The sequence below is a fragment of the Cherax quadricarinatus genome, chromosome 68 (genome assembly GCF_038502225.1).
Source record: "Cherax quadricarinatus isolate ZL_2023a chromosome 68, ASM3850222v1, whole genome shotgun sequence".
NCBI classification, from domain to species: Eukaryota; Metazoa; Arthropoda; class Malacostraca; order Decapoda; family Parastacidae; genus Cherax; species Cherax quadricarinatus.
The window spans coordinates 2,696,780-2,708,207 of record NC_091359.1 but is presented as its reverse complement, the minus strand read 5'-3'; the positions used below and the strand labels follow the sequence as shown (position 1 = coordinate 2,708,207).

Below are 11,428 nucleotides of genomic sequence, written 5' to 3'. Positions count from 1 at the left end.
TTCTTACAGTATTCATTACCTTTGTAACTTGTGAGTTCATTACCTTGTACCTAGTTCAGCCATCCAAACTTTGGGGCCCAGTCCCTGGATCCATTACGTACCTCTGTAATCTGTAAATACCTTTGTAACTTGTCATGATTGTGACCAGACCTACCTGGAGTTCATTACCTTTGTAATTTGTGAGTTCATTACCTTTGTAAATTGTGAATTCATTACCTCTGTAACTTGCTCAGCTATCAAAACTTTGGAGTCCAGTCCCTGGACCAATTATGTACCTCTGTAATATTTTGACTACCGCCCACAGGATGGGTATGGGGTGCATAATAAACATATTAAACTAATTAAACTAAAAGTTCTGGTTGTTCATATTTTTCTTCTAGTTGTTGCTAGTTTTGCTCTGGTTCATATTTTTGTTCAAGTTGTTCATACTTGTTAACTAATGTAGTAGTTCAGAGGTTTGTTGATTGAGTAATTTGATAATTATTAAATATAATTATATATTGGTTTACCAATATAATGGTTTAATATTTAATACACTGGTTTAATGGCTTATTTATGCAGATGTTCAATGATGCAGCATTTTTATTCCTTATTGATGTAGTGATTCTTGAGTCCACCATTACTAGTGTTCCATGTATATATATATTTATTTGTTTCCTACTCAGCAGCAGACAGTAAGTTTATTCAGGTATACACAAATACAGTTACATACATTATCATACATAGCATATACCTGGAGGGTATACTCCAGGGTTTACCTGGAGGGTATACTCCAGGGTACACCTGGAGGGTATACTCCATGGTATACCTGGAGAGTATACTCCAGGTTTTACCTGGAGGGTATACTTCAGGGTTTATTGGAGGGTATACTCCAAGTAATGAGTAGACGGGAAGCGGCCAGAAGTGGCTACCGTAACCTCGTCTCAAACATTTTTTTTTATTCAGAATCTCTCTAAATATGTCAAGCTGAGAGGTTGACATATTTAAAGAAATTCTAACTGTGCTGGATATGGCCAGTAACTGGATGGGTGAACACTATGAAAGCCTTGGGGAACTTCCTGCTGACCCCCAGACTGGTATATTGAAACTGTCTAGCTTCCTGTGTCTCTCTTTTAATAATAATAATAATAATAATGATAATAATAATATTATTATTATTATTATTATTATTATTATTATTATTATTATTATTATTATTATTATTATTATTATTATTATTATTGTAAGAGTCGGGTTCAGTACTAAGTTAAGTTTTCAGTGGCCCTTTTAGACCCAACAACAATAACAACAAGAAGCAGCTTCTTCGTATCATCTAATTTCTTATATATTATTTAATTTCCACTTTGTAATAATAGTTTCTTGTTTTATAGTCAATGGGAAGGTAATGTTTGTGCCGTGTGACTCAAAAATTCAATTCCAAGTGCAAATAAATCACTTTTATTCTCTTCATTGGTATGAAATATAAATTTCACGCTGTTTTATTGTGTAAACTCGTTGCAAAATTTTCACTTTTATGTGCGAGTCCTGAGTAAAACTTTACTTATGATAAAAAAAACTGGTGAAGGGCTCTTCGTTCAAGGAAGTGGAGCTATCCTATCTCTCCCTAGTCACCGTATGACGTACAGTTTTAGCGCTTCCCAATAATAAAATAATTGTACAGTAATAAAAATAATAATATTATTATTAATTCAACTTTGTGGTCAGTGTATTGTAACTAATTTGCACGTTTTTGCAGTCCAGTGGAACATTCACACAATGTTAGGTTATCCTAGGCAGTGTATCATTAATACAAATTTAACTTGTCTGCGAAATCACTTCCACAATTATATTAGTTACCTGGTATTATTAATTATATTAGTTACCTGATATTAATTATATTAGTTGCCCGGTATTATTAATTATATTAGTTACCTGGTATTATTAATTATATTAGCTACCTGGTATTATCAATTAGTTACCTGGTATTATTAATTATATTAGTTACCTGGTATTATTAATTATATTAGCTACCTGATATTATTAATTATAAAATCATATGTACATTTCCTTAACAAAGGAGGAACACTGCAGTAGTCCTATGGAAATGAGTCACTTTGTCTGACTATTTTTGGGGTTGTCCTAGGTAATTTACATATGATAATTGTACTTATGTGTACCTATGCCTAAATAAACTTACTTACTGGCCCATACTAGGCAGGTCTTCCTTAAACTCCAATCCTCATAAGAAAAATATTTACCCAATACTGCAGTACACTATGGCCCCCTTCAAGGCTGGTGACATTGTAGACCTGGAGGGTGTACAAAGAACTTTCACGGCACACATAAGTGCGATAAGGCACTTAAATTACTGGAAACAGTTGAAGGTCCTTGATCTGTATTCCCTGGAATGCAGAGAGATACATGATAATATACACTTGGAAGGTCCTGGAGGGATTGGTACCAAACCTGCACACGAAAATCACTCCTTATGAAAGCAAAAGACTCGGCAAGAAATGCAACATTCCCCCGATGAAAAGCAGGGACGCCACAAGTACATTGAGAGACAACACAATAGGTGTCCGGGGCCCAAGACTATTTAACTACCTCCCTGCATACATAAGGGAGATTACCAATAGACCCCTGGGCTATTTTTAAGAAGGCACTGGATAGGCACCTAAAGTCAGTACCTGTCCAACTGGGCTGTGGTTCGTATGTCAGCTTGCGTGCGGCCAGCAGTTACAGCCTGGTTGATCAGACCCTGATCCACCACGAGGCCTGGTCTCAGACCAAGCCGCGGGGGTGTTGACCCTCGAAACCCTCTCCAGGTAAACTCCAGGTAATATTTTTCCAATCCTAACCAAGGAATAAGCTTTGATAACCCTGTTACCTCATTGTGCATTTGATTTTCTCCACAGATGTCTCTACAGCAGTGTTTACAGAATGGAAAATATGTCTGGCCAATCAGCAGACACCTTGGGGGATCATTTCACACTTGTCGTGTCATGAACTACCATTCAGCAATAAAAGAATTGAACATAAGTTTCTCAAGTAAAATAACAGTAAATGTCACAAATTTTCATGTTCGACATTTATGCAATAGTGTGGCACCAGGAGACCTGCCAGAGCTGCCCAGAAATCTGTACATACAACCAGTAGGTGACAAAGCCAACAGCATGCCTAAAGACATATTCAGGAATAAAACAGAAATGTCTAGTACTGAGTGGGAAGAGACAATTGCATTTATTCTTCAAGAGGATTCACAAGTGACTGTGCATTGTTGTGATGCTGTGGTGATTAAGAAGTGCTTGCAACATTGTAACTATTCTCTTGCAAACTCCTACTTGGACCACATAGCAAGACAGGGACGAGAACCTAACCTGGCCACACTTGGGGCGTATCTACAGCTGTGTGGTCAGGTTGTGGACCAGTGTGGAGAGGAAAAGATATTCGAGGTCTACCAGAGGATAACTAGTCAGGTTAAGGTGAGCTCTTGTCAATTTATCATATTGCACACAGCAAACAGTACCAAAAAGAGAAATTTTTTAGTGTGCCAAAACTGTTGATCGTGCAGCAGGATGAGTGTAACCTGCTGTGATTTCAGGCTAAAATATAATTTTATCACAAGTATATTGTTCATCAATGCACCATAATTTACTACATGAGTTTTTTTACAGTTTAATATAATGTGTGTATGTATATTGTAGTGTCTCATCACTCTTAGTGCTCATTGCTTGCCTTACAGTGAGGTTAAGGTAATAAGTACAATACATAAAGTTAAAGAAGCTTGATTTTATATTCAGGTACTGGACTCCACACTAAGTAAAAGTGCTATTCTGGCCTTGTCATCAACACGTGAGTGGAAAAAGGCACTAAAACATCTGCCCATAATCAGGAAGATGTCAGAGATCTGTAGAAGTACATACAGTGCCATCATTGCAAGTGCCTTCAGGAACGGGGAATACGACACTGGGTTTCACTACCTAGATGTTATGTGGCAAGAAAACAAGGTTAGTATTGGTACTTGGACTTTGCTTTCAAAATTGTTCCTCAGCTATATTTCGACTCGTTCATTTTATCATTTACAAATAATTTGGATTTGTCACTTTTCCTAATACAAAATAATATTTCTTTACCAGTCTTTTTCCCTGACTCTGTGTACCTTATTGTGGTGACCATGGTTAGTAGAAAGAATTTACTTTTCATTTGTAAAGGATGTGATTGAAACTGCAAATAATGGTCTTCAAATTTTTATTATATGTATTGTAATGAGAGTAGATTACTCAAGATAGTAGCAGATAAGTATTGATGGTAGCAAGTTATTCAAAGAGCTGAAAACTTGAAATGATAGCCATGAATTAATAATGTTAGGAAGTTTTATGTTAATTAGTACAGTACAGATATATTTACGGGAGAGGGGGAACGCTAAACCCATATTGGTCAGACAGCACCTAGGGGAATGGGAGGCAGTCAGGTACAAGCTATGGAAAGGTAAATATGTTTAATTCCTTGGATCAAGAGCCCCTCATTGGCATCAAAGTACCTTCCCTGAGGGGTATGTATGTTAAAAGCACTGAATATCCAAACAGTTCTTGTAAATCATATAGTAATTTTTTTAATTATACAACTCATCTTTATGTACCTTGTGTTATAGTATAATCAGCCAGAAAAAATAATAAATGTTATACTAATTGTCAGTGTTTTACACTTGAGAGTAATGCAGGTTGCAAGTTACCATTTTTTTTTGGGGGGGGGGGGGGAGTGCTACATATGTACATACAGTGGTACCTCAAGTTTTGAACAGCTCCCAACTCAAACAATTGTGTAAGTGTATTTTTGTAAGTGCTTTTGTAAGTATTTTTGGGGGTCTGAAATGGACTAATCTAATTTACATTATTCCTTATGGGAACAAATTCGTTCGGTATCAGCACTCGAACAGCCTTCTGGAACGAATTAAGTTCGTAACTCGAGGTATCACTGTACCTTATTTTGGAGCAAGAAATGCTGTATCAGGATTATTTGTTAGGAGGGCAAATAAATTGTAATACAATTCATAATTCTAGAAGGTGTTTAAAATATTGCTTTTGCAGTCTTCATAGGCTTTTATATCTAAAACACATATTGTGCTGACATTACCTACTGCAGTATTCTGTTTCCTAAGGTTTTTTAAATAATGTTTAATCATTTTCACTTGAATGAGAAATTTACTTAATTTTCATTTTACAAGGGAGCAACATTCAGAGCGATATTACTGATTGCAAGACTCGTATTAATCTTGCTCATTCAGCACATGAAATAATGAAGGTTGTACCAATCATACTACATGTATAGTAATTACACTATGCCAAGCTTTAACCTAGAAGTGACAGGTTTGAAGTTTGCTGCAGACAAGTAAGCCATTCCATCTTGATTTATGTTAAACTGAACTTGCATCTTAGGAGTTGATAGTTCAGAAAACTGCCAGATGACATAAGGTGCTTTATTATATCCACTATAAACCACACTACGGGTGGGAATTGAACTCACTGCTAGTGAGCCATGAGTTCAATTCCCACCTGTATGATGGTTTGTTTGCAGTTGTGTCATTACGATTTTGTGAGTCATATCCACTATTATATTCCCTTATTTCATTTGTTACAGTTACCCACGGATCAGGTGTTCTTGGAATGGGTCAAACAGTGCACTGCTCTTAAAACAACTGAAGAGAAGAAGGCAATGATGGAAACTCTGTTTCACAAACTTGCTACATATGAAATTTTTCCTACACTGCCTGTTATTCAGGAGATTGACTTAATGTATAAAGAACACTTAGCTTGGTTTAGCAGCTATGTGACGATACCCTCAAGGTGAATATAAAGCTAGTGGCTATATATTTTAGCAACAGTGCTGTATGATTTATGGATTTAGTACTTAACACTAATGTAGTAATATTGTCATAATATATACTTATTTCATGTGTTCTTTAAATATTAATGCTTTCTAAATTTTATCTCACCATACATACTGTGTATGTAAGTATATACTGTATATATCTATCCTTTGTAAACATAAACCTACTGGTAATAATAGTGTTTAATACCAATATAATATCTGTCTAGCAAGCCCTGTTAATAAATTTACTGTTTATACTTTTGTATAATATTGTCCAGGGAAAATAACCCCTAAAACCTACTTTTTTTCCAGAATCAGATTTTTTTTTTTTTTTTATAACAAGTCGGCTGTCTCCCTCCGAGGCAGGGTGACCCAAAAAGAAAGAAAATCCCCAAAAAGAAAATACTTTCATCATCATTCAACACTTTCACCTCACTCACACATAATCACTGTTTTTGCAGAGGTGCTCAGAATACAACAGTTTAGAAGTCTTCTTTTCTTTCAACACACCGGCTGTATCCCACCAAGGCAGGGTAGCCCAAAAGGAAAAACGAAAGTTTCTCCTTTTACATTTAGTAATATATACAGGAGAAGAGGTTACTAGCCCCTTGCTCCCGGCATTTTAGTCGCCTCTTACAACACACATGGCTTAGGGAGGAAGAATTCTGTTCCACTTCCCCATGGAGATAAGAGGAAATAAACAGGAACAAGAACTAGAAAGAAAACAGAAGAAAACCCAGAGGGGTGTGTATATATATGTTTGTACATGTATGTGTAGTAGAACTGTAAGTAGAAGTAGCAAGACGTACCTGAAATCTTGCATGTGTATGAGACAGAATAAAAAGACACCAGCAATCCTACCATCATGTAAAACAATTACAGGCTTTCGTTTCACACTCACTTGGCAGGACGGTAGTACCTCCCTGGGTGGTTGCTGTCTACCAACCTACTACCTATAAGTTTAGAAGTTTTTTTTTTTTTTTTTTTTTTTTAACAAGTCGGCCATCTCCCACCGAGGCAGGGTGACCCAAAAAGAAAGAAAATCCCCAAAAAGAAAATACTTTCATCATCATTCAATAATTTCACCTCACTCACACATAATCACTGTTTTTGCAGAGGTGCTCAGAATACAACAGTTTAGAAGTATATACGTATAAAGATACACAACATATCCCTCCAAACTGCTAATGTCCTGAACCCCTCCTTTAGAGTGCAGGCATTGTATTTCCCATTTCCAGGACTTAAGTCCGGCTATATAAAAATAACCAGTTTCCCTTTATATAAGAACATGAGAATGAAGGAACACTGCAACAGGCCTACTGACCCATGCGGAGCAGGTCCATGTCCCCCCCCTCGGATTAGTCCAATGACCCACCCAGTCTGGTCACCTCCACTCAAGGAAGGAGCACGGCGCCAGACCCAGCAGCACAAGCTAGTCGGGTCCAACTCACACCCACCCACACCCACTCATGTATTTATCTAACCTATTTTTAAAACTACACAACGTTTTAGCCTCAATAACCGTACTTGGGAGTTTGTTCCACTCATCCACGACTCTATTACCAAACCAGTGCTTTCCTATATCCTTCCTGGGACTATACATGCTCTCTACCAATCCCTAGGTACCTTCTCCTCTTTCATACATTTATTAAACAAAAATACCAACCACTCCAACACTATGTCTCCACCTGCTTTTAACATTCTGTCATGATCCCGTCAGTTCCAGCTGCTTTACCCCCTTTCATTCTACGTAATGCCTCATGCACCTCCCCCACACTCACATCCTGCTCTTCATCACTCCTAAAAGATGGTATACCTCCCTGGCCAGTGCATGAAATTACCGCCTCCCTTTCTTCGTCGACATTTAAAAGTTCCTCAAAATATTCTCGCCATAAACAAAATACATTCTCCAGTTTGATTTGTGTTTCAGTGGTAAATGTCCAGCATGTGGAGGTCAGCTGAAGAGTCCTGAACTTGATGAAGAGGAATTTAAACAATTACAGGTAAACAAAACAACAATAATGATTATTTATTCACTTAATCATAATCTACTATGAATGGATTTTTTTTCTTCTCAGAAGTGTGGCTTATCAAGTACAGTAATGTAAGTTTTTTTTTTTTTTTTCAATTAAAATATCCTGTGCAGTTTATAAATCTATGGCTGGCTCTCCAGTGTGGTCTGTGATTAAGATTGATGTATCTCGAGGATACCTGGGTGATTAAGATTGATGTATCTCGAGGATACTTGGTTAACCCACTTCGTTCCTCCTTCCCTCTCAACTTCCTGTGGCAGCAGCCTTGTTGTGGTGTGGTGGCTTACACTCCTTCAGTGAGCCAGCAGGCAATATTAGCTAGTACTCTGGCTGCTGGTAAGGCGCCAGAGTACTAGGTAACATATATAGAGTTGTCACCTCCACCGACCAAAAGGGTCATCCTTGTGGCTATCCTGTGATGAAAGGTGTAGTGTCAGGGTTGAGGAAGAGAGGAAGACAGACAGCAAAATATCAGCAAAATTGAAAGTACACTACTGTGCTGTAACTCAAAGTAATTTTCACCTTTGAAAATTGATAGTTGTAGATAGTAGGTTAGTAGACAGCAACTGCCCAGGGAGGTATTACCCTCCTGCCAAGTGAGTGTAAAATGGAAGCCTGTAATTGTTTTACATGATGGTAAGATTTCTGGTGTCTTTTTTTCTGTCTCTTAAACATGCAGGATTTTGGGTACATCTTGCTACTACTTCTTACACTTAGGTCACACTACACATGCATGTGCAAGCATATATATATATATATATGTATACATATGCTCCTCTGGGGTTTCTACTATTTTCTTAGTAGTTCTTGTTCTTGTTTATTTCCTCTTATCTCAATGGGAAAATGGAACAGAATTTTCCTCCATAAGCCATGCGTGTCATAAGAGGCGATTAACGTTCCAGGAGCAAGGGGCTAATAACCCCTTCTCCTGTATACATTACTAAAGTTAAAAAGAGAAACTTTTGTTTTTCTTTTTAGGCCTCCCTGCCTTGGTGGGATATGGCCAGTTTGTTGAAAGGAAGGAAAGAACTTATTGCAACCTGCTAATATTTTCACTGTTAAGTAGTATTCTCTATTTTCCCTATTGCTACAATGTCTACCTTATTTCTTGCTGTCTTTTGTGATTTTTCACAGTGTACTGCAATGATCCAGTCTTTCGATTCTTTGTGGTTCGAATACAGTGCTAGTTTCTTCACATCTTTAGTAAACACAGCAACATTTCCAGCTAGGTTCCTAGTCCTTTTGTTCTTTTGGAGAATGAACTTGCAGAGGTTTGAAACCATTTAATTTCCTTTAGCTAATCATTTCAGACTATTATGTACTTAATTTTCACCCAATACTGTGGCTGTTCAGTATATTTGTAGATGGGGTTGTAAGAGAAGTGAATGCGAAGGTCTTGGCAAGAGGTGTGGAGTTAAAAGATAAAGAATCAAACACAAAGTGGGAGTTGTCACAGTTGCTCTTTGCTGATGACACTGTGCTTTTGGGAGATTCTGAAGAGAAGTTACAGAAGTTGGTGGATGAATTTAGTAGGGTATGTAAAAGAAGAAAACTAAAAATGAATATAGGAAAGAGTAAGGTGATGAGGATAACAAAAAGATTAGGTGATGAAAGATTGGATATCAGATTGGAGGGAGAGAATATGGAGGAGGTGAATGTATTCAGATATTTAGGAGTGGACTTGTCAGCAGATGGGTCTATGAAGGATGAGGTGAATCATAGAATTGATGAGGGGAAAAGGGTGAGTGGTGCACTTAGGAGTCTGTGGAGACAAAGAACTTTGTCCATGGAAGCAAAGAGGGGAATGCATGTGAGTTTAGTTATACCAACACTCCTATATGGGTGTGAAGCATGGGTGATGAATGTTGCAACGAGGAGAAGGTTGGAGGCAGTGGAGATGTCATGTCTGAGGGCAATGTGTGGTGTGAATACAATGCAGAGAATTCGTAGCTTGGAAATTAGAAGAAGGTGTGGGATTACCAAAACTATTATCCAGAGGGCTTAGGAGGGGTTGTTGAGGTGGTTTGGACATGTAGAGAGAATGAAACAAAACAGAATGACTTCGAGAGTGTATAAATCTGTAGTGGAGGGAAGGCGGGGTAGGGGTCGACCTAGGAAAGGTTGGAGGGAGGGGATAAAGGAGGTTTTGTATGCGAGGGGCTTGGACTTCCAGCAAGCATGCGTGAGCGTATTTGATTGGAGTGAATGGAGGCAAATGGTTTTTAGTACTTGACGTGCTATTGGAGTGTGAACAAAGTAACATTTATGAAGGGATTCAGGAAAACTGGCAGGCTGGACTCGAGTCCTGGAGATGGGAAGTACAGTGTCTGCACTCTGAAGGAGGGGTGTTAATGTTGCAGTTTTATAACTGTAGTGTAAGCACCCCTCTGGCAAGACAGTGATGGAGTGAATGATGATGATAGTTTTTCTTTTTCAGGCCACCCTGCCTTGGTGAGAATTGGCCAATGTGTTAATAAAATAAAAATAACATTCAAGATCACATTATCAGTAATCCACGATGACAAACCACAAAGCTGTTATCTATACAACTACATCTGGGCTTATAGCTGTCTTTTTTTTTTTTTTTTTTTTTTTTTTTTAAGCATGTTGTCTTTATTTTCAGCCCCTCTCTTCCTACCCTATCATGTTTATTGTAATCCCTCATCTCTGATGCTGTCTTTGGTACATGTATTTTATCGGACTGATGTATTACAAGTACCTTATCTTTGTTCACTACATTCATCTTATTTTTTCCTTACCCCCTAATTGCTTGATGTATCCTACACCTACTTCTCTTTTCCTGTGTATTTTCTTCTTCCACTTTGCATAGATGACCCTCTTCAGTTTTGTGCTGCTTATGAATACAGGTAGTACATTAGTCTTATTATTTCCACCTATCTTATTGCTCTAAATTGTTATATTTAGGGTAGTGCCATAATCTAATAACTGTACTTCTTTCTCTTTTCACACAGAAAGAGTTTATGCCCCGAGTCCTACATGGATCAGACATTTTTCTTTCAACTAGCCCCAAAGAATGGAAGATCTTTCAAGAGTTTGTAGACAAACACAAACCTTTCACAACTGTAGTCGATGGTCTTAATGCATCATATTCATCTGGTTTGATTAATAGCACACCTGGCAAACGTGTTAATTTTGTAAGTATATGCATGTAAGTATATGTACGTATATATGCGTGCATCAGCGTGTTAGATAGGAGTGAATGGAGACGAATGTGAGCAGGGTAATATTTAGTGAAGGGATTCGGGGAAACCGGTTATTTTCATATAGTCGGACTTGAGTCCTGGAAATGGGAAGTACAATGCCTGCACTTTAAAGAAGGGGTTTGGGATATTGGCGGTTTGGAGGGATATGTTGTGTATCTTTATACGTATATGCTTCTAAACTGTTGTGTTCTGAGCGCCTCTGCGAAAACAGTGATAATGTGTGAGTGTGGTGAAAGTGTTGAATGATGATGAAAGTATTTTCTTTTTGGGGATTTTCTTTCTTTTTTGGGTCACCCTGCCTCAGTGGGAGACGGCCGATTTGTT

At 37.8% G+C, this 11,428-nt stretch overlaps 1 protein-coding gene across 1 annotated transcript in view; it reads left to right on the top strand.

Annotated features, from left to right (window-relative positions):
• Positions 1–1,245: 1,245 nt before the first annotated feature.
• The window catches only part of LOC128697917 (mitochondrial ribonuclease P catalytic subunit-like), a 31,633-nt gene continuing 21,450 nt past the window's right edge, over positions 1,246–11,428 (top strand). Inside the window, exons 1-6 of the mRNA XM_070099599.1 lie at positions 1,246–1,305; positions 2,895–3,461; positions 3,780–3,986; positions 5,617–5,822; positions 7,778–7,850; positions 10,853–11,035. Of these exons, the coding sequence (XP_069955700.1) occupies positions 2,895–3,461; positions 3,780–3,986; positions 5,617–5,822; positions 7,778–7,850; positions 10,853–11,035 (1,236 nt within the window). The 5' untranslated portion in view covers positions 1,246–1,305. The remainder of the gene's footprint in view (positions 1,306–2,894; positions 3,462–3,779; positions 3,987–5,616; positions 5,823–7,777; positions 7,851–10,852; positions 11,036–11,428) is intronic.